Source organism: Rhipicephalus microplus, chromosome 5 (genome assembly GCF_043290135.1).
Source record: "Rhipicephalus microplus isolate Deutch F79 chromosome 5, USDA_Rmic, whole genome shotgun sequence".
NCBI classification, from domain to species: Eukaryota; Metazoa; Arthropoda; class Arachnida; order Ixodida; family Ixodidae; genus Rhipicephalus; species Rhipicephalus microplus.
In genome coordinates this window covers 214,096,286-214,120,426 of record NC_134704.1, presented here as the reverse complement: position 1 = coordinate 214,120,426, position 24,141 = coordinate 214,096,286, and the positions used below count along the sequence as shown (strand labels likewise).

Sequence of the window (24,141 nt, the reverse complement as noted above, 5' to 3'; positions counted from 1 at the left end):
GTGCATGACGTTGACCCGGTTAAAGCTGGCGTCGACGCGGGTGCTGGAAGAACGGTTTAAAGCGAAACTGGGTGCAGATTTTACTCTAGTAAACGCTTATCATGTTCGCTGTAAGTGCGATTTTGTGCCATTGAACTAATGTATATTTTCGTGATCACTCGGTTGTCATGCTTCAGGTATTTTGCATAGAACAAATAATATTACAGTAAAATGTCGTTATTTGAACTCAATTAAGCGAAACTTCGTTTTAAGTGGGGGCGTTATATGCGGGCTCCACTGTATGCGTCAATGACCAGGTGAACACCGATAATGATACATTTATTATTTATGCAGATAATACCAGTTTATTTTTTAAGCGAAATCTTTTCAATAAACTTGAAAACAAAGAAAATGGTGTCTGAAATGCTGAACATTTGTAGCAAAACAAATTCACTAACTATGAACGCATCAAAAACAAAATCTGTCCTTTCTCGCCAAATAAACAAGCCCGTTAACTGCAATTTTACCTTAAAAATTGGCTCTGAATCCATCAATATTGAGCCTCAGGTGAAAACGCTAGGATTAATTTCCCATAAAAACATGCTATGGAACGAACAAGCTGACCTTATCCACACTAAACAATCTCATACTGCAGGTGTTTTATCACGCTTTCATTTCCTTTGCCACAAAAAATTAACTCTTACAATAGAGGTCTCTATTTTTATCTACATAAGCTACTGCTTTTTAGTACGGGGCACCACAAGGAAAACAAACTTAGGCCGAACATGTAGATTACAGAAAAAAGCTGTGTGCATAATTGCAGGTGTTCCACGCAATGAGCATACCAGACCAATTTTCGAAGCCCTTCATTTACAATGAATACCCGACATGTACAATTAAGTTTTAATGAAGCGGTATCGTACTTATCAAAAAAAGTATGATTTCTTTTTCGCTGAATTAAGGCATTTGAAACCCTACACCTGCCCCTATAGCACATGAGTCATTGGAGAGTGGGAGATCCCTTACACACGAACTAACCATGGTTGACAAATGTAGTGCTGCTTACTGCCGGTAACATTAAATAATTGCCTGCAATAAAACATTCCTGCTGTTACTTTCGTACGTAATGTTTGTTTTTATATTGTGTAGTAACTGTTGCTGTTGCTATGCTGTCTAATGCTGCGAAACCTCTGTCAAGCCTAACCCCCGTATTCATAAAAGCTACTTGACTTGAATATGACTTACTGCCGCCTTCAATGCAGCACAAACGCATTTGGCATGGGCTGCTGTAGGTGCTGCTAAGGCGGCACAAATGCACAGACGCCTGTCAAACGCACTGAATTGAAGGTAGTGGCAAGTCCAGTTTGAGCCAAGGAGCGTTTATGAATATGAGGGTTAATGGCCTTTTGTTTTCACTTCACAGTACTACTACTGTGACTTTTGAATTGTTTCGTTTAATGTTGAAATGAAATTTGAATTTGAAAAAAATTTCTATGTGGCGGCAGTAAGTTGCCCTCATTTCCATGAGCAATACACACTTGTGGTCCCGCGCACAAGGGCGCGGCAGTGAACAGCGTGGTCGGCACGCTTACATGAACTGTAACAGCGCTAAACCGCTAATCCACACATACTGCAGTGCATGCAGTACATGATTTAGATTGATTGAGATGGTTATCGTTGGTAGGCTTCTCGCGCTGACAAGCCGCCACATTCGTCGGTAGGCATGATCACGCTTCCGTGAATTTCCATGCAGGCATCACTGCACTTGCACCGAAGTCATAGTAATCACTGCATGATCCACTGAGGCCTTATCTCGAATGCGCAAAATTGTAAGTTCTTCAAAGTGATATATGCAAACAAATATTCCCGAATATGAAATATTTGAGGAATATTCAATTTCGTATGTCGATGCTGCATCAGTGATGCCACCAAGGTCTTCCGATTTGGAGCAATCTTCGGAGCAGCAAAATTTTCATTTTGGAGCACCTTGGAGGAGTAAAATTTTCTATTTTGGAGCAATCTGGAGGAGCAATATTTTCCATTTCGAAGCAATCTGGAGCAGCAAAATTTTCTATTTGGAGCAATATAGAGCAGCTAATTTCAAATCCTGGAGGAGAAGCAAGGTACATTTACATTCAAGGACATAAAAAATGATGTTTAGACTCTTGTGATGAGCTAGAAATATTTAGATTAATTGCGAATTTCATGGAGCAAGTCATCTTAGAAGCACTCCCTATTTCAGTTGATGGTGCAAAAATAATAGCCTCATGCTGTTAAGCATTCTGGAAAAACTAGATCAGTGATTATTTCAGTAGCAAATAAACAGAATACTGAATGAATAAAATTGTACTTCATGAAATAACAATATAAATACAGCTTTGTGGCTATCAACAGATGTGTTAGGCAAACGCTGTGACGTAAAACACTAGAGACTCACAGAGTCCCAAGCATATTTCCCTAAAATGACCTCAAAAATAAAAAAAGATTCTTTTTCTTCACGACTGATTAGACTGCTGTGCGTAATATGACGTCATTCAGCTAGTCTCAGAAAGCCAACTTCCTCCGACACTCATCTCTGTGCTGAAACTACACAAAAACTTCATTTTCCTTGTGCAGCAATATCTAATGTGGCAAGGGCGTTCTGTCTATACTCCAAAAAACCTCCCTACCATGTCCTCTAGAAAGCAGTGCATAAAAAAAAAATTAACAGGGATGGTAGTTGCATACACATAAGACAACTCGAAGGCAAGATTCATTTTGTTTTTAATAAGATAGCAATTATATGGACATTCTTGACTGGTTTTTGCTGTTGCCAGGGGTGTTGCCAAAAATTTTAAAAATTTGAGAGGTGTGAATTGCACCTTGATCTGAAGGGGGGGGGAGGGGGGCCAGCAAAAGGTTATCTTGCGCTATATATGCCATGGTGAAAACAACTTCAAAGGTGAACGGGGGTGAAGAAACGCGAGAGGGAGGGGCATTGTTACGAACTTTGACTTTAAGGGTGTGATCGCTGGCGCACGAGCCTTTTACGGCTGGTATACCCTTCTACGTTGTACTATCAACGTGAACAGACTGTGCAACAAGTGCTTCGCTTTCTAGAGCGGCACTGAGCCTTGATAGAATCGCGGCCACGCCATCGTAGCGCCATTTCGGAGATCCATTCGTACGAGCCGTTCGTGTTGTACAGATAGAGTCAAACTGGTCTACAGCAGCGGAGCGCATGTCTGTCAACACTGGTAGTAGCCGCGGCTTCTATCTCACGTTAGCTACAAGCTTCCGTTGATGCTTACATTACAGCACAAGAGCCTAACACGCAGTATGACCATGTTTGGTAGCATTATGACGTCTCTCTTTACATATTTCTGGAGAAAATGCCAGCTGTAGCAGCCGGCTGGGTGCTCTAGACAAGTCTGATTCTATCTGCACATGCATCGGCGTCCAAGCGATGTTTCGGGGGTCTTTGATCACCCAAGTCGCGGATATCGAACACCGCCCGAGCAGCAAGTTCTTGTGAGTGCATGAATCTAGGCAATTGCCACTCTGCCGCTAACGCTTGTGACGGATGACGTCAAGCCTTATTATTTGGTATAACAATACAACTTAATGGTATTGCGTTCATTGCTAAAAGCATATGTGAAAATAACCAATTGTATCTTTTAGATCCGATATTGCTGATATCGCATAACTCAAAAGAACGCTAGCTAAAGCGACAATGATCACTCTAGTTGCCGAAGCTTTCGTGCGGTCAGTTATCTAAACGTGAAGCAGAGGTTAGTAGCACAAAAAGTTCACGAGCAGTCTCATTATGCCTCGAGATAGCCCGCGAGCTAGTTCAAGCGACACAGCAGCCTCCGGCCCCTGAGCCCCTCCCTTCAATATGAAGCAATAAATGCGATGCCGTGTTATTATTTTTTTTTTTAACCGTCAGCTATTGACCCTGGAAAGCGAGAGACGGACGTGTAACAAGGCATAGCCGCTTCACAGGCCTTCCGACACAAAAGCCGCCAGCTATGGCCTCACTATAACTTAGTGTATTGAAACCGAATTGCGGCTGTTCTGACCAGGAACCACGCTTTTATAAATGAAATGACATTTAAAAAGAAAGCACGCGAGATTCGGATTCCAGCAACCTCGGGTTCGAAAGGGCAAGATCTTTTAAGGGCTTATATCACCAGCGATTATAAACGCAGATGTGCTGGTAGAAGGAACTACGAAACAGCTCTTCTGTATAATAATCCACGGATAAAGTATATTAGAGGAAAAGTGTCAATGCGTTCCCACCATTTACGTGTTCTGAGGATGAAAAGCACAGAAAATTAGATCGCAACGTCTAGACATAGACGTGACAGTCAGACATTCTGGCGGCACGCGTGCAGTTATGTGAAAAAGTTTTTATTACATGCTGCACAACTCTTCAAACGAGCTATCAGCAACGTTGCTCGAACGAACGCCGTCCGCCGATGAATCGCCGCCACAGTTTCGCGCTACTGATTGGACTAGATGCCAGGAACCCCTGCGAAGAGCGCGTTTCGCCGTTAAGTGGACTCTTACAGCAGAGTTGCGTCGGCATTAAACATAGCATCGTGGATTTTAGGATGCACGCGCGACCGCTGTTTTTTCAGCATAATAAAATAGGTACGCGATTGTGACTTTGGTGGCCCCAAAATCAAGATGCACATGCATTGACGCATCTGCATGGCTATTGCCGGTGATAGACATGGTGGTGATGCCATGATACGGTCTTCAAACCAGATCATGTTTTTCGTACAGGTTTTGCTTGGATTGCTGTTTGTCCCGTGGCTATTACCAATGAACAACGCCCCTTCATCGCCAGCTATGTTCTTGGTCACCGACCAAGAGAAGCCGATGCCCGTGGTCCTTCATCGGCTAAACATCGTTCCCGGCGGAGCAAAGATGACGTCATCGGATCCACCAGGGGCGCTAACGGATGCATCTGTCAACAAAACTATAAAATGGCTTTTCAGCGCGGCACCTGACAGTGGGCATGGCGGCGATGCCATGATACAGTCTTCAAACCCGGTCATGTTTTTCGTACAGGTAAGAAATGATACGGAAATTGTTACCGTAGCAATAACAATAACGTTTGGTTATTCTTGCTGAAATGCCCATGGTCAATGTGCGAAATGCTTACTAACATGACTAATTCTCTTCGCTGCCTGTTGTTACTTAGTGGCGATGTAGAAACTAATCCAGGGCCTACAGAGGGCGATTGGTCAAAGCAACTAAAGGCAATCGCGGATTACATAAAGAAAATCAAGAAAAAAAAATCTGTCACAAATCAGAAACTAACTGCAATCGATAAGAAACTTGAAAAAATTTGTGGACTGGAGAAGCAGGTTTCTGATTGCGTAAAGCGGATAGTGGAACTAGAAAACAACATCAAAGGCATGAACAGGAAAATCGAAGAACTCGAGAACAGAAGTCAGAGGTCAAACCTGATTGTGTATGGAGTTGAGGAACAACAAAACGAGTCCTTTCAAGAGCTTCATAACCTCGTATCAAAGGAAATATTTGAAGATACACAAGACGTAAAGACTGCAGGCATTAAACGTATCCACCGACTTGGTAGAACTAGAGAAGGCGATCCGAAAAACAGGCCAATAATTCTCAAGTTGCTCGATTATCGCAACAAAGTTAAAATACTCCAGTCTTGTTCCAAACTGAAAGGGAGCAGTTATTCAATAAGCGAGGATTACTCGATTGGCGTGCGTGAAACTAGAAGAAAACTGTGGAAAGTCACGAAAGAAAACCACGATGGAGGGGAAAGGGTAAAGCTTATTTTTGACAGAGTTCAGATAAACAATCGCCTTTTTACTAGGGATGAAGACAGTAAAAATATCGCAGAAGTAAATAAAAAAATGAAGAGCAACTACAAACGGTGCAGTTTTCTCGGAGACAACGCCCATAACCCTTCTAAATGTTAACACACGAAGTCTTGCGAACAAGGCAGAACAATTTGAAGCTGTGTTATTGGCCAAAAAACCCGATATTATTACTGTGAGTGAAACGTGGCTACATTCAAATATACATGACCATGAAATTGTGCCACCGAGCTACACAATTGTCCTCAAAGATAGGGTCACTAGAGGCGGCGGAGTAGCAATTGTTTTACGGCAGGGAATCGCTTACACGGTCATGCCAGAGGTGAACATAGTCGAAGCGCTTTGGTGTAAGCTTCTCCTGAACGACGGCTACGTGTATGATGGCGCCGTTTACAGGCCCCCGAAGGCCGATGCGACATACTTAAACCCCCTTCTGGATTATATGAATTTGCATACGCTCGGTGGCAGGATTATCATGGCGGGTGACTTCAACCTACCTGATATAAATTGGTCCTCATTAAGTCAAGGCCCCCTGTCGAACAATAAAGTCATCGACTTCTTATTTGCTTTCAATCTAACTTAGCTTGTTGTTGAAAATACACGAATGCAATGACAGTCGCACTCAGTGTTAGACCTTGTATTTGCAAGTGATCACTTTTCCACCGACAGTGCAAGTGTTGAAGCAACTGATGGCATATCGGATCATAAAATAGTTCTGTGTACTTTGCCTTTAGCAACTCTAATACGGCAATCTGGCCCAGTAAGATATGTTCCCTCCTTCAATAAAGTAATGATGAGGCAATAGTGAACTACCTATCCCACGAGTATCCCGAGTTTTCTGAGCTATGTGCAGATAATAACGCTAGCATAAATGAAGTGTGGACACAGTTTAAGCATCATATATAGTGTATTTTTAACTTTATTCCCAAACGAAAACTGGTTACAAGAAAGCACAACCAATGGGTTACACGTTACATAATTCACCTTAAGCGCAAAATCAAGCGTGTAAGGAAGGCGAAAAAACGATAGGAAGCGCTAGCTCACAAATAGCAATGCTAACATCGATTTTAAAAGGAAAGATACGAGACGCAAAACGGCATTTTTATGAAGACACCCTACAAAAGTTTATCAGAAGCGCACCCGATAAATTCTGGCGCTACATAAGCGTAAAACGGTCGACATTATCAGTGTTTCCAGCTGAAGAGGGCAAGATAAAGGCGGATAATTTCAATTCGTACTTTCACTCTGTTTTTAGCACTGATAACCTCCGAAAGAATGCACCGGGTACCCATCACGTTGACCAAGGCACATCACTTCTGTCGTTAAATATGACAGCACCTGGCATTCTTTCACTGCTATTAGACCTTGATGAAAAGAAAAGTAGTGGCCTAGACGAACTACCAAACACCTTCCTTAAACGTTATGCTGAACCCATTAGCAAGTACCTCCATCTCATATTTACAATGTCAACTAGCGATTGCAGTGTTCCGGCGGAGTGGAAAACAGCGAAAGTTGTGCCAGTGCACAAATCTGGTGATACTTCTATTCCATCGAACTACCGGGCAATTTCTTTAACTTGCACTAGTTACAAAATTCTCGAGCACGTTATCTTAAAGTTAATAACCAAGTATGTATAAAAAAACGACTTTATCTCTCTTTCTCAGCATGGGTTCAGAAGTGGACTACCTACTGTCACTTAACTCGCTGAGGCTATACATGACTTCGGGCTGGCAATAAACGAACAATCGCAAATCGATGTAATTTTTTTAGATTTCTCTAAGGCCTTCGACCACGTGTCCCACTCCAAACTCATCACTAAACTCATCGAAAAACTAGGCAATGGTCCAATAGTTGAATAGATTAGTGATTATCTTTCAGACCGCTACCAGTTTGTGCACTATAATGGACAGAATTCTGACACTGTTAAAGTCCTTTCGGGCGTTCTGCAGGGATCTGTTCTCGCTCCACTCTTGTTCCTGTTATTCATTGATGATAACTGACGGACATCAATGATGATAACTGACGGACATCATTTACTTATTGATGACGGACATCAATAAGTAAACATTGAAATTAGACTGTTTGCAGATGACTGCATGATTTACAGTGAAATCAAACACATTGACGATCAGGTTGCCCTTAACAAATCCCTGAACAACGTAGCCCAGTGGTGCCAAGATAGGCAGATGGTTATTAATTCTGAAAAAACGGTCGTGATGAACGTAAGCAGAAAGAAAAGCAAACTATTATTTCCATACTCCTTTAATGGTATCACCCTTTGCACTGCAACTCAGTATAAATATTTAGGGCTTCTAATATCATCTGACCTCAAATGGACTGCGCATGTACGACAGGTGACGAAAAAGGCAATGAGCAAGTTGTTTTTTCTAAAACGGACCCTACGCTACGCTACCACAGATACGAAGCGCTTATCTTACGTTACCTTTATAAGACCTATGCTAGAATATGCAAATATAGTGTGGTTTCCTTCAACAAATACTGACATAGCTTTGCTCGAGAGCATGCAGCGCAAGGCGGCAATATTTATCTTTCAACGCGATATGCGAACGGATTCCCCTTCTGAGCTTCTGCTCCGAGCAGATCTACCTGCACTCCGCGATAGAGCAAAGATACATCGGTTGAAGTTCTTTTACCAACTGTTGAACGGCCACTTTAAAATTAATGCCACTGCCTTCACTACTATAAAAGCAAAAAAAAAAAAGTGCGCCAACAACACGACCTGATCTTTAAAAAATATTTCTGCCGTAACAATACCTTCAGGTTCTCATTTTTCCCTCGCGTAATAAGAGAATGGAATGCGCTTGATTCAGCTACTGTAGCACAGCCAACACTTTAAACATCTCTAGAAAGAGTTGAAAATCTCATGTCGGTGCTCCCAAGTTCTATGTGCTAACCTAATTGCATACGGGTGAAAGCATCCACACTCTAACATTTTATTTTATTTTATTCAAAATTTGGTTGTAGGCAATGTATTGCTATGCCTGTCATGCATGTCATTACTTGCATGTAATGCACGACAGGCATGTCACGACGCTTGCATATCATGATATCATTACTCTTGTGTGCGTTTCTTATGTACTCTTCTTGTATTGCCACTGCATTGCCTTGTTTGTAAAATGTTTGTATCTTTTCCACTCCTGTAATAACCCTCAAGAAGGGTTGACAGTATTTTGTAAATAAAATAAAATAAAAAAATAAATCCCAAATCCGACTTTGGTGCAGTTTGGCGCAATTGCCATTGATATTATCAAGATGGCACAGTAAATCTAATTTGGTGCACTTAGGTGCAGTTGGCACAAGATTGGGATCATTGTGCACTTCATAGGGTTATTAAAAATGTTTAAGTCAAGTGAAAGTAATTTTGCATGGTGAAAACAGCTGTGTCACACCCTAATGCCTGCACAAGTTTGTGACTGCGAGTGGGACAAAGGCGGGAGGTCAGCTGTATGTCGACCAGGAGAGGTTTTCATGGATGAAAAATGTGTGAGTATCAGCTTTTCGGCTGGCTGAAGCTACTCTGTGTGGATAGATTTTGAATAGGTAATGACCCCAGATACGTACGCACACAATCGAGGCATATGTGAAAGTGTATGAACTTCCAGGAGAATAAATTTTCCATTCTAAGAAGACGTCCTATCTCACTCTTACTTTTTTTTATTCGTCAACTTAGGGGAACGCAAGTTTTTATTTTGTACACGTGAATATTTAGTCGAGATTTGATTCGAATAAAGGTGGTTTTTTCTTTTGGACGGAATCTCAAAGTCATCGTAAGATGCAGGGTCAGCGTAAAACTGCGTCGTAAAACCAAGGTGTTTAATACATTATTTCTATGAGTACTTTGCCAGGACCGAACTGATTCATCGTAAAATGCGAGTCGTCGCAAAACCAGGAGACATATACCGTATTCACTCGCATAATTTGTGACCGCGCATAATTTGTGCACTTAATGTTTTTTGTCCGCTTTCCAAAAAAAAAAGGATTCATTCGCATATTTTGCGCTCTCTGACCCCCCGAGCCAGCTCCCCAACGCGCATGCGAAGAGACTTTGGACCTTCGTACAAGCGTGCCGGGTGTGTGCCCCGCCGATTACGATGATGATATATAGTGTTTTATGGCGCAAGGGCCATTTGATGGCCAAGGAGCGCCAGTTCATGGGATAAGAGATGTGGACAATGATTGTGATTAGCGGCTGTATAAGGGCCATAAAATTCCTCGCGGTAATGCGGGTAAAGACATACAATTAATAAAATCATGACCATGCCGTGAAAGGTGTGTGTGGTGCGAATAGATATCAAAAGTTAATGATAATAAAAACGATGGTGGACATGTATGGCATTAGCACAAGTGCCTCACTCGTTCATACCCTTGTATCCAAGGGCCGTGAGGCAAGTGCTTTATTGTGTAGCCACCGCAGCGAAAACCTCTCTGGAGAGGTCGTGCTACGGTATGCCTGGGTATATGACATGAAAGCTAAGAATTTCTTTTAAAAACACTAACAATGATTTGTGACTAAAAAGTGGTTCCCTACCGACGAACATTGCAGGGTGTAAAGGTATATGTTGTCGGTAGGGTGATGGAAAGTGTTGTTTTCTTAGAGTGTCCAATTGTTTGCACTGAATTAAAATGTGAAGAACTGTTGGTGCTTCACCACATCTGTCACACAATGGTGGATCGCCACCGGACAAAAGATATGAGTGTGTCGTGTATGTGTGTCCTATCCTGAGCCTCGTTAATGTTACCTCTGTGTGACGCGATTTTGATACTGGTGGCCAATGGCCAAGGTGTGGCTTGATAATGTGTAGTTTGTTTTGTGTGTGTGTATCCCACTTGCTCTGCCAGTAGTCCCTGAGCTTTCGTTTGAGAGACGGCATAAGATCAAGGGCCGGGATTGATATGGGTGTAATGGCGGTGCTTTCGTGGATGGATGCAGCAAGCTGATCCGCCATCATGTTGCCTTGAATCTCACGGTGCCCTGGCACCCAGCACACAACAACATGTTGGTTGAGTGTGTAGAGTGTGCATAAAATGGAGTAAAGTGAAACGAGGACAGGGTTTTTTTGTTTTTTAAGACTGTGCAGAGCCGTTACCACACTGAGAGAGTCTGTATAAATTACTGCTTTTTGTATTTGTAATTGTTTGATGTGTTTAGCTGCCACAAGTATTGCATAAGCTTCCGCTGTGAAGATACTTGTGCCTGGATGTAGAGGGCCAGCATCCGAAAAGAAAGGGCCAACAACAGCGTAGGACACAGAGGAGTTAGACTTAGATGATGATGATGTGTGGTGCTTTGTGGCGCAAGGGCCAATTGATGGCCAAAGAGCGCCATTTCGATGAGTAGAGATGAGACAATGATATGTTGCGTGGCTGTATAGGGGCCTTAAAATTCCTCACGATAATGCGGATAAAAACATAAGTATTAAGATCATGACAGTGGCATGATATGCATATTAAAAGGGGTGACAAAGATTTTGATAATAAAAACATGTAAAAATATTTGGCACTAGCACACGTGCCTAATCAGCGCCCTTGTGTCCAAGGGCTGCGAGGCAAGTGCTTTTAAATGTAATCACTGCAGCAGCAACCTCTCTTGAGAGGTCACACTACGCAATGCCTGGGTATATTACATAGTAAAAATTGACATCTCTTAAAAAAGCTAACAATGATTTATGGGTGAAAAGTGGTTCCCTACCGACAAACATTGCGGGGTGTAATGGTATATGTTGTCGGTAGGGTAATGGTATATGTTGTCGGTAGGGTAATGGAAAGTGTTGTCTTCTTAGAGTGTCTAACTGTTTACATTGGATTAAAACGTGAAGAACTGTCAATGCCTCACCACAATTGTCACACAGTGGTGGATCACCACCGGACAAAAGATGTGTGTGTGTCGTGTATGTGTGTCCTATCCTGAGTCTTGTTAGTGTTACCTCTGTTAGACGAGATTTTGATACTGGTGGCCAATGGCCAAGGTGTGGCTTGATAAGGTGTAGTTTGTTTTGTGTGTTTATCCCACTTGCTCTGCCAGTAGTCCCTGAGGTTTTGTTTGAGAGACGGCTTCAGATCAAGGGCCGGGATTGATATGGGTGTAGGGGCAGTGTTTTTGTGGACGGATGCAGCGAGCTGATCCGCCCTCACGTTGCCTTGGATCTCACGGTACCCTGGCACCCAGCACACTACAACATGTTGGTTGAGTGTGTAGAGTGTGCAAAAAATGGAGTAAAGTGAGACAAGGACAGGGTTTTTTTGTTTTTTAAGACTGTGCAGAGCCGTTACCACACTGAGGGAGTCTGTATAAATTACTGCTTTTTGTATTTGTAATTGTTTGATGTGTTTAGCTGCCACAAGTATCGCGTAAGCTTCCGCTGTGAAGATACTTGTGCCTGGATGTAGAGGGCCAGCATCCGAAAAGGAAGGGCCAACAGCAGCGTAGGACACAGAGGAGTTGGTCTTAGAGGCATCTGTAAAGAACTCAGGACGTGTGTATTTGTGTTGAAGTTCCAGGAAATATGTTCGGATATGGACAATAGGCGCATGTTTTGTAACTTCTAGAAAAGACACATCGCAGTCTATAGTGTGCCATTGCCAAGGTGGCGGGTATGCTACAGGAGCCATTAAACTGAGTTCAAGTGAGATTCCAGTTTCCTCAGCTAGGCTCTTCAGGCGAACTGAGAAGGGCTGCCTCATCGAAGGCCTGTTTTGAAACAGAATTGAGCTCGACAAATCATTAATAGTACAGTATGAGGGGTGCTTCTTGTCTGCTTTCACCTTAAGGAAATAAACGAAGGACATGTAAGTTCTCTGCAGATGAAGCGACCACTCATTTGACTCAACGTAAAGGCTTTCTACGGGGCTGGTGCGAAAAGCACCCGTAGAAAGGCGGATGCCCAAATGGTGCACGGGGTCCAGCATCTTCAAGGCACTTTGAGTAGCAGACTGATAGACAACGGCCCCATAATCTAAGCGGGTGCGAATGAGGCTTCTATACAGGTTCATGAGGCATTGCCTGTCACTACCCCACGTAGTACGTAACAACACTTTTATAACACTCATGGCTTTTAAACATTTTGTTTTTAAATACTTGATGTGTGGTACAAATGTCAACTTGTTGTCCAAGATTAAGCCTAAGAATTTATGCTCCGCACTGACAGACAGACGTTGACCGTTCAGTTCAATGTCAGGTTCTGAGTGCACGCCTCTCTTTCGAGAGAACAAGACACACATGCTTTTTTCTGGGTTCAGCCGGAATCCGTTTTCCTCTGCCCATTTGGAGAGCTTGTTTAAACCGAACTGAACCTGCCGCTCACACATTGCTAGGTTGCATGACTTAAAGCCAAGCTGGACGTCATCGACATATGTGGAATAGAACATGTTGCGGGGGATGGACAGGTGCAAGGAATTCATTTTAATAATAAAAAGTGTACAACTAAGTACACCACCTTGCGGTACTCCCGTTTCTTGCACAAATGTTTGGGAGAGAGTACTGCCCACACGGACGCGGAATTTCCGATTGGACAAGTAACTCTCGATTATGGAAAGCATTCTATCGCGCACACCCAGGTGAGACAAGTCTCTTAATATCCCAAAACGCCATGTTGTGTCGTAAGCCTTCTCGATATCGAGAAACACTGAGAGGAAGTATTGTTTGTGGACGAAAGCGTCTCAGATCTGTGCCTCGATACGCACCAAATGGTCGGTGGTGGATCTACCCTCTCGAAACCCACACTGGAACTGGTCGAGCAGATTGTGTGTTTCAAGGAAATGTAAAAGTCGGCGGTTTATCATTTTTTCAAAAAGTTTACAAAGGCAGCTGGTTAGTGCAATGAGCCTATAACTTCAACTGAGGAAGGGTCCTTGCCCTGTTTCAAAATAGGGATAACAATAGCCTCTTTCCAGAAAGCAGGGATGGTGCCAGAAAGCCAGATAGCATTGTACAGAGAGAGTAAAGTTTTTCGCGTTTTAGGCGGCAGGTTTTTCAACATTTCATGCGTGACACGGTCGTAGCCTGGTGCAGAATTACTGCTAGAGTTTAGTGATGTTTGTAGCTCAGCTAAGTTGAAAGGTCGGTTGTATGCCTCGTGTTTTGTGCACTTATATTCTAGTTTTTGTTTTTCTATCCTTGCTTTATATCTTTGGAAAACTTCAGTATAGTGTGCCGAGCTAGACACTTGCTCGTAGTGTGCACCGAGGAAGTTCGCCTGATCTTCCAGGCTGTCACCCTGTGTGTTTACGAGTGGGAGTGAGTGTACTTGTCTTCCTGCTACCCTACGAACCATGTCCCAGACTTTAGCCTCTTGTGTATATGAATTTATCCCTGATAAAAACTTGTGCCAGCTTTCTCTTCTGGCCTGCCGACGCGTTCTCCTGCCTCGAGATTTTATTTTCTTAAAGCTCTCAAGGTTTTCCGCTGTCGGCGAGTTGTGCAGCAACCTCCATGCCCTGTTCTGTTCCTTTCGCGCATTCTGACACTCAGTGTTCCACCACGGGACGTGTCGTTTGCCGGGCAGTCCAGATGTTTGTGGAATGCACTTGGCTGCTGCGTCAGTAAGAAAAGCCGTGAAGTACTGCACAGCTTCATCTATGCCTAATCCGTATATGTCGGTCCAACTTAGGTGTGTAATCTTTTGAAATTGTTCCCAGTCGGCTTTGTTCACCAGCCATTTGGGAACATGTGGAGGACATTCATATGTTATTGGTGTACTCAAAACCAAAGGAAAATGGTCACTTCCGTATGGAGTATTTATGACTTTCCACTGAAGTAATGGTACAAGTGAAGGAGATGCGATACTGAGATCTATGGAGGAGTAAGTATTGTTTGCAAGGTTATAATATGTTGCTTCTTTTCTATTCAACAGACAAGCACCTGATGAAAAGAGGAACTGTTCAATGAGACGACCTCGTGCATCACATCGACAGTCACCCCATAAACCGCTGTGCGCATTCAGGTCCCCTAGAACCAAATAAGTCACAAGAGTGGAAGCTTGGGCTAGTTGGTGCGTATTCATATTTGCAAGGTGTTTCAGCGCGCGAACAAAGGAAAAAAAGGGACAGGGTAGACAGAATCCAACGCGTCAGCGCTCTTTCTGTCTACCCTGTCCCTTTTTTTCCTTTGTTCGCGCGCTGAAACACCTTGCAAATATGAACCAAATAAGGTTCTGGTAACTCCTCTATTAAAGACTGGAAATCATGTTTTTTCAGGCGGTGTTGCGGCGGTATGTATAGAGAGCAGATGGTGACGAGCTTATTCAATAGAACTGCTCGAACAGCCACTGCCTCTAGTGATGTTAGTAGTGGTAGATGACTGCATGCTACTCCTCGATTAACTATAATGGCTACACCACCAGATGACGCCACAGCATCATCTCTGTCCTTTCGGAAGACAACATATTGACGCAAAAAATTTGTATTCTTGGATTTTAAGTGTGTTTCCTGTACACACAGCACTTTTGGAGAATGTTTGTGTAGAAGTTCTTGGACATCGTCGAGGTTTCGAAGTAGTCCTTTGACGTTCCATTGTATAATTTGTGTCTCCATTATGGGAGTAAAGAAGTGCTGTGTGTACGAAATGAGTGTGGCTGGTGTCTAAAGAGAGAAGTGACTTATCTTACAGAGCCTTTAGAAGGCCCTGTAATTACCGTTTTGTCTTTTTTAGAGCGGTCGAGGGAACCCCGCCGCTCCTTTGGCGCAGTCTGCACCAGTGCAGTTGATGTGTCCATCGCCTCAGGAGAGACGACAGACAATGTTGTTTTAGTTGTAAGCTTCGTCGTGACAGACGGAGCCTTAAACCCCACCGGGCTGGAGGTCGAGGGGACCTCTTTAGTTTGTGTGGTGCCCTGGCTGCTGCCAAGGTTCACAGGGGCCTTCGGTGGGGCTGTTTTCAAGGAGGGTGGGGCAGCCGAGGCTGCTCCCCCCATGGGGGCTTGTGGCGTTTGCCTCGGCACGCTGGGCGTGGTCCAAGGCATTACCGAAAACCGAAGTGGTGCTGACTCCCCTCGCACCACTTCGGCATACGATGTGTTCCCAGCAAAATGCGGGGAAGCGCGCTGCCGCGCTTCACGGAAGCTTATGTTCAATTTAAACTTTGTATTAATGATTTCTTTTTCCATTTTCCAAGCCACACATGACCTGGAACATGCAGGGTGGTCACCCTCACAGTTTGCGCAGTGCACTTGTAGCTGACAGTCATCGTCAGCGGTATGACCTTTGGTGCCGCATTTCGCGCAGGTAATCTGTCCTCGGCAGCTCTGGAAGCCGTGCCCAAACCTCTGACACTTAAAGCAGCGCCGCGGGTTGGGTATGTATGGTCTAACTGGCAGTTTAAGATATCCTGTTGCTATTGCAGTGGGGATGGTGCTAGATGCGAAAGTTAGTATGATGTGCTTCGTTGGGATTTCCTTATTTTCTTATTTTGATACGCTGCACCTGAATGACGTTTTCCTCTTTCCAGCCTGTTAGAAGTTCATCATCAGAGAAGTCCATCAGGTCTCCATCTGATACAACGCCCTTCACTGTGTTCATGGTTCGATGCGGTGTGATTGTGATAGGCCGATCCCCAAATGCTGTGAGTTTATGTAGTCTTTGGTACTGTGCGTTGTCTTTTATTTCAAGTAACAGGTCACCACTGGCGGTCTTTGTGGCCTTGTAGCCTGCGCCCAGCGTTTCTATGAGACATTTGGACACAAGGAAAGGTGAAATACTTCTAGCTTTCTTTTCTGTACTTTCACAGTGGATAATGTGGTACTTGGGGAAGTTATCTTTTTTGTTTAGAAAAATTCAAAAATTGCATCGGTGCGCCACCTCTTGGAGGGGCGATTAGTTGTGAGAGGGCTAGGGGTTCCCATAAATTTGATAGCTTATTCGGCGGCCATGCCAGCCACCCACCGCCGAGCCCAACAAGGGGACGCTGCGAGACGCGAAGGAGGCGCAGGCGCCAGCCGTACATGGCCGCTATAACCTAATATATCTACCCAAGGTTGGATATTTACACTAGGTTAACCCTTGCCGCCAGGAAAAATTGGAAGTGAAATGAAGTGAGGAGAATACAGGAAAGATGTAAAGTGAGAACAAAAGACGAAGATGTAGGGAGAGAGATATAGGAAAAGGCGACTGCCGATTTCCCCTGGGTGGGTCAGCCCAGGGGTGCCGTCTACGTGAAGCCGGGGCCAAAGGGGTGTGTTGCCTCTGCCGGAGGGCCATAAAGGTCCAATCACCCAGCGTCAGCTCAACCCCCAGGATCCCCTTTTCCCCGGACACGGCAAAGCCACGCACGGCTAGGCGTGGGAGGGAGCCGAAACTCCCCCGTTAGCTCGGGTCCGTGGTGTCGCTACACACCAAACGCCTACTTGCGCAGGCGCCCCTGCGGGGAGTTAGACTTAGAGGCATCTGTAAAGAACTCAGGACGTGTGTATTTGTGTTGAAGTTCTAAGAAGTATGTTCAAATATGGGCAATAGGCGCATGTTTAGTAACTTCTAGGAAAGACACATCGCAATCTATAGTCTGCCACTGCCACGGTGGCAGGTATGCTACAGGAGCCATTAAACTGTGTTCGAGTGATACTCCAGTGTTCTCAGCTAGACCCTTCAGGCGAACTGAGAAGGGCTGCCTCATTGAAGGCCTGTTTTGAAACAGAATGAAGCTCGACAAATCATTAATAGTAGAGTATGAGGGGTGCCTCTTGTCTGCTTTCACCTTAAGGAAATATACAAAGGACATGTAATTTCTTTGCAGATGAAGCGACCACTCATTTGACTCAACGTAAAGTCTTTCTACGGGGCTGGTGCGAAAAGCACCCGTAGAAAGGCGGATGCCCGAATGGTGCACGGGATCCAGCATCTTCAAAGCACTTTGAGTCGCAGACTGATAAACAATGGCCCCATAGTCTAAACGGGAGCGAATTAGGCTTCTATACAGGTTCATGAGGCATTTCCTGTCACTACCCCACGTTGTACGTGACAACACTTTTATAACATTCATGGCTTTTAAACATTTTGTTTTTAAATACTTTATGTGTGGTACGAAGGTCAACTTGTTGTCCAAGATTAAGCCTAGGAATTTATGCTCCGCATTCACAGACAGACGTTGGCCGTTCAGTTCAATGTCGGGTTCTGAGTGCATGCCTCTCTTTCGGGAGAACAAGACACACATGCTTTTTCCTGGGTTCAGCCGAAATCCGTTTTCCTCTGCCCATTTGGAGACCTTGTTTAAACCTAACTGAACCTGCCGCTCACACACTGCTAGGTTGCATGACTTAAAGCCGAGCTGGACGTCATCGACATATGTGGAATAGAACATGTTGCGAGGGACGGACAGGTGCAAGGAATTTATTTTAATAATAAAAAGTGTACAACTAAGTACACCACCTTGTGGTACTCCCGTTTCTTGCACAAACGTTCGCGAGAGAATACTGCCCACACGGACACGGAATTTCCGATTGGACAAGTAATTCTCGATTATGGAAAGCATTCTACCGCGCACACCCAGGTGAGACAAGTCGCTTAATATGCCAAAACACCATGTTGTGTCGTAAGCCTTCTCGATATCGAGAAACACTGAGAGGAAGTATTGTTTGTGGACGAAAGCGTCTCGGATCTGTGCCTCGATACGCACCAGATGGTCGGTGGTGGATCTACCCTCTCGAAACCCACACTGAAATTGGTCGAGCAGATTGTGTGTTTCAAGGAATAGTAAAAGTCGGCGGTTTATCATTTTTTCAAAAAGTTTACAAACGCAGCTGGTTAGTGCAATGGGCCTATAACTTGAAACTGAGGAAGGGTCCTTGCCCTGTTTCAAAATAGGGATAACAATAGCCTCTTTCCAGAAAGCAGGGATGGTGCCAGAAAGCCAGATAGCATTGTATAGAGAGAGTAAAGTTTTTCGCGTTTTAGGCGGCAGGTTTTTCAACATTTCATACGTGACACGGTCGTAGCCTGGTGCAGAATTACTGCTAGAGTTTAGTGATGTTTGTAGCTCAGCTAAGTTGAAAGGTCGGTTGTATGCCTCGTGTTTTGTGCACTTGAATTCTAGTTTCTGATTTTCTATCTTTGCTTTGTATCTTTGGAAAGCTTCAGTGTAGTGTGACGAGCTAGACACCTGCTCGTAGTGTGCACCGAGGAAGTTCGCTTGATCTTCCAGGCTGTCACCCTGTGTGTTTACGAGTGGGAGTGAGTGTACTTGTCTTCCTGCTACCCTACGAACCATGTTCCAGACTTTAGCCTCTTGTGTATATGAATTTATCCCTGATAAAAACTTGTGCCAGCTTTCTATTCTGGCCGGCTGACGCGTTCTCCTGCCTCGAGAGTTTATTTTCTTAAAGCTCTCGAGGTTTTCCGCTGTCGGCGAGTTCCGCAGCAACCTCCATGCCCTGTTCTGTTCCTTTCGCGCATTCTGACACTCAGTGTTCCACCACGAAACGTGTCGTTTGCCGGGCAGTCCAGATTTTTGTGAAATGCACTTGGTTGCTGCGTCAGTTAGAAAGGCCGTGAAGTACTGCACAGCTTCATCTATGCCTAAACTGCATATGTCAGTCCAACTTAAGTGGGTAATCTTTTGAAATTGTTCCCAGTCGGCTTTGTTTACCAGCCATTTGGGAACAAGTGGAGGACATTCATATATTATTGGTGTACTCAAAACTAAAGGGAAATGGTCACTTCCATATGGATTATTTATGACTTTCCACTGAAGTAATTGTACAAGTGAAGGAGATGCGATACTAAGGTCTATGGAAAAGTAAGTTTTGTTGACAAGGTTATAGTATGTTGCCTCTTTCCTATTGCACCTGATGAAATGAGGAATTGTTCAATGAGACGACCTCGTGCATCACAGCGAGAGTCACCCCACAGACCATTATGTGCGTTCAGGTCCCCAAGGACCAGATAAGGTTCAGGTAGTTCGTCTATTAAAGACTGGAATTGAAGTTTTTCAAGACGGTGGTGCGGAGGTATGTACAAAGAGCAGACTGTGACAAGTTTATTTAGAATAACAGCTCGGACAGCTACCGCCTCAAGGAAAGTTTGAAGGGGTAATTGTGTACATGCTATACCTTGACTGACTATAACTGCTACACCACCGGATGGTGGCATGGCATCATCTCTATCCTTTCGGAAGATTACATAGTTACGTAAAAAGTTTGTATTTGTTCGTTTTAAGTGTGTCTCTTGTACACACAGCACTCTAGGATTGTGTTCATGGAGGAGTTCTTGTAAGTCATCCAGGTTTCGAAGAAGGCCTCGGATGTTCCACTGTAATATTTCTGTCTGCATATTAAAAGAAGAGATGCTGCTGTGTGTACAGAGTATCCTCTGTTAAAGTGAGCTTGTTATTTCAGGTGGCAGGACGGTCGTCCGGCCCCGTTATTGGTTTTTTATTTTTCTTGGCGCGCTCCAAGGAGGCGCGCCACTCTTTCGGTACCAAGGGTACCGTTGTATCCATTGCCTCCTCAGAGGCACTGGATGCCCGCGCATGCGAGCTGGTGGTTCGGATTTTAGGCCTCGCCTGGTGAGGTGAGGCCTTGAGACCAGAGGACCCTGGAGTCTCCGGCCTCAATTTGCTTGGAGGCGGAGTAGACTGAACTACTGCCGCCTTGGGGGCAGGCGCCACAACCGATGGCTCGCTCTGCGCTGGCTGAAGGGGTGGCGAGGGCTGGTGCGGCGTTGCCCCCTGACGCGCCGCATCAGCATATGTTGCGCCGTAAAATGGCGACACTCCTCTTCTTGCTTCTTTAAAAGTGGTGTTTTATTTGACTTTAAGAGTGATTATTTCTTTTTCTTTCTTCCAGTTAGGACACGAACGCGAATACGCGGCGTGTTCCCCGTCACAATTCACGCAGTGAGGCGTAGTAACACAGTTATCAGATGGGTGGCCGCGGCTACCACATCTTGCACAAGTTTCCTGACCCCGGCAGTTCTGCGAGCCATGACCAAATCGTTGACATTTATAACACCGTCTTGGATTGGGAATGTAGGGACGGACAGAGAGTTTGATGTAGCCTGTGTCTATAGATGAAGGCAGTGTGCTAGATGCGAAAGTGAGTATTAAATGTTTGGTAGGTATTTCTTTGTTATCGCGTCTGATGACGATTCGTTTCACATCCGTGACATTTTGCTCTTTCCACCCTTCAAGCAGTTCCTGTTCAGACATTTCAAGAAGGTCTGCTTCTGAAACAACTCTGCGTGAGGTGTTCATTGATCTATGAGGTGAAACGGATACTGGGATATTACCAAATGCTACGAGAGTGCCAAGTTTTTCATAGTGGTGTTTTTCAGGCAGCTCAAGGAGAAGGTCTCCACTAGCCATCTTTGTAACTTTGTATCCTGGGCCAAAGAGCTCAGTCAGAGATTTAGAAACAAGAAATGGAGATATGGCTCTGGCTTGTTTTGTTGGGTTTTCGCTGTGCACTACATGGAATTTTGGAAAGCATTGTGTGGGTTGGCTGAAAATTGATATTTCATCGGTGCGTCCTCTCTTAAGCGGAAGACGATCTAGAAGACGGGGAAATTCAGGTGTTCCCATAGTAGTGTACTTTTTTTTGGCAGCAATGGCGACCACCCACCATGGAGTCCAACCAGGGGACGCTGAAGCACTTAATAGCATAAGGCTGCAGACGCCAGCCGTACATTGCCACTATAACCAAATATAACTACTCAAGGTTGAGTAATTAAATTACACAAGGTTAACCCTTGCCACCAGGAAAATTGGAAGTAAACAGAAGAAAGTAGAAGACAGGACAGATAAATAGTGAGAGATAAAGATGAAGATGTAGGGAGAGAGAGATAGGAAAAGGCGACTGCCGATTTCCCCTGGGTGGGTCAGCCCAGGGGTGCCGTCTACGTGAAGCCGGGGCCAAAGGGGTGTGTTGCCTCTGCCGGGGGGCCTTAAAGGTCCAATCACGCAGCGTCGGCTCAACCCCCAGGATCCCCTTTTCCCCGGACACGGCAAAGCCACGCACGGCTAGGCGTGGGATGGAGTAGAAACTCCCCCATTAGCTCGGATCCATGGTGTCGCTACACACCAAACGCCTACTTGCGCAGGCGCCCCTGCGGGTCCCCGCCGATTACTCGAACGCAGTCAAACGGGCTGCACATGCAAAGTTCTGTTTTTTTTTAGGACTTTTCACGAACTAGGATCCCTAAAACACCATGAACGAACACTCAAACCTGTTGACGGGGTCACTGGAACTGCTGAAGCATTTGCACCCCTCTATCTCTCGCTCTCTAATTCTCTGAAAATGCACTCTCTCGTCTCGGCAGGAACAACTTTCGGCACCGGAGGCGTGCGAGGGCCTGTTGGGCCTGTCATGCCAACTGTTCCCCTCGTTCTCAGCATTCGCACTGCAACGCACGTTCGACTGATTTTCGAAGTTTATGTTTCACCATATCTCCATCAAGTTTTAGATAAGAATCAGCTCATTGACTAGCCTGTGTAACGCTATCCGCGTCTCCTAGCTAACGCGCCACACCGCATTCCTCTCGCCACAGTAGCTGAAACGGTTCCAAGTATGTCAAGTCGCAGCTGTGCGTTGACGTCACTATCTCCCTCACTCATGGCAGCTGCCAGCTCCTACCAACACACCTAGGTGGTGCTGCTCCTCCGCCCGCTCGCAATACGCTTCTCTCTCGCTTCACCCTCTCCACCGCCTGCAACGCTCGACCGTACGTCGAGTGGACACACTCTTTCAGATCATTTATTTGTAATGAAACTTACATGAAACCCAACACACCTCTCCTGTCTTTGCGTTTCAAACAAACGTTAACTCTAGTAAATTACACCGAGTTTCACTTCAAACCGTTCTTCCAGCACCCGTGTCAATGTCCGTTTCAGCCGGGTCAACGCCATGCGCACTGCTGCTGCTTTGCATCCCATCATGGTTCCTTTTGGGGAGATGGTCTATAACTTTTTCACTGTTCCCTTGTGAAAGGCTATAGTAATTATACATACGGAAAAATTTAAGCTCACTGTTATGAAGTTTGCTGAAGAAAACAGGAATTGTGCCACTGCCAAGCCCTTTAGCGTGAAGTTGCTACAACGTGTGACGATCAGCGTGATCGGTACGGGAGGAAGCAAAAGAGTGCGCACTTGCTAATGCAAGTTTCCTGCTGCTGAAGGAGGCCTTTTCAATTATGTGCGAATACTTAGGTCCTCCAGTATTGCCATGTCATGGGACCTAGTTTCTTCCAGCATTGTCAAGAACATTCAAAAACGCTGGACAGCACCGAGGGAGATGCGTTTTGGGAGGGTGGTGACAGTGGCCACGATGACTATTCTCAATCAGACCTTTCTATCAGAGGTTCCGACTAGACCGCCCGTGACCGCATCTGACTAGTTAAAGTACGAGAAAATTCTGCTAAATAAACAAGTATACTTTGATCGTGCTCCAATTTATTTCTTTTCTTTATTGCATATACAACAAGCGTTAGGACCGTTGCACATCATTTTCTATGCGCTCGCGAAATTCCCGCGTAATTTGCGCACCCCCTTCTCGGAGCCCCGAAATCGCAAAAAAAAAGTGCGCAAATTATGCGAGTAAATATGATAATCGAAGTTCCACAATGCAATCTCACTGTGTCTCCTACAAGCACAACAGTAAGATGATTCCCTTTTAGTGTTCAGTGAATGCTTCCAATGACTTACAATGATGACTGCCCCTCACAACATGCAGAGCTTTCAATCAAACTTTACTTGTGCCAGCTGACTCCTTATTATACTGATTAGATTAATGCTTTTATATTGACATCTGGCGGAGTGCTAAAAACTCTCTCTACAGACCATTAATAACGCAATCTCTGTTAACTCACCAGAAATGGTAAAAGCGATCCACTTCATCCCGGCTGGAGTTTTCCTCACCAAGCGGAGGCATGTTTCCCTTGGTCGACCACCTGCACATGCCATCGTCTTGTACTTCCATGGCGAGCAACGCTTGCCTTGAACACTGCCTGGCCAGCTATGTGCAATTATGTTGTGTCTAATGTAAGCAACTTAGCTGGAATGTTATGTGAGCTCCAATATCGCTACTGATGCACATTTAAAAAATATCTAGGCCGTCTAATCGCTTTCTCTGAGGTGAGCCTGAAAACAAGTTGGGAACTGGCACAAACATGAGCAAATAGTTCTATTTTTGCAAAAACACATAACAGCTACCTTAGGACATACCATAACCACGTCTTCACTTACAACTGGTGGGAGCTTTGTGATGTCACATTGCGGGACTTGAAAACAGCTGAGCATACTTCACGACAGGTGACTCTGCTGTTGTGCATGTTCTTTATTTTTAATAAATACAAGTGCATAGTTAACTGTGGCAATTGCAAT

General features: G+C 44.7%; 1 protein-coding gene across 2 annotated transcripts in view; it reads right to left on the bottom strand.

The window, feature by feature from the left end:
* Window positions 1-24,141, bottom strand: part of LOC119173528 (dnaJ homolog subfamily C member 2) — a 301,565-nt gene that overhangs the window by 197,964 nt on the left and 79,460 nt on the right. For both annotated transcript variants that reach the window (XM_075896473.1, XM_037424336.2), the window contains exon 6: window positions 23,628-23,708. In XM_075896473.1, coding sequence (XP_075752588.1) covers window positions 23,628-23,708 — 81 coding nt within the window. The remainder of the gene's footprint in view (window positions 1-23,627; window positions 23,709-24,141) is intronic.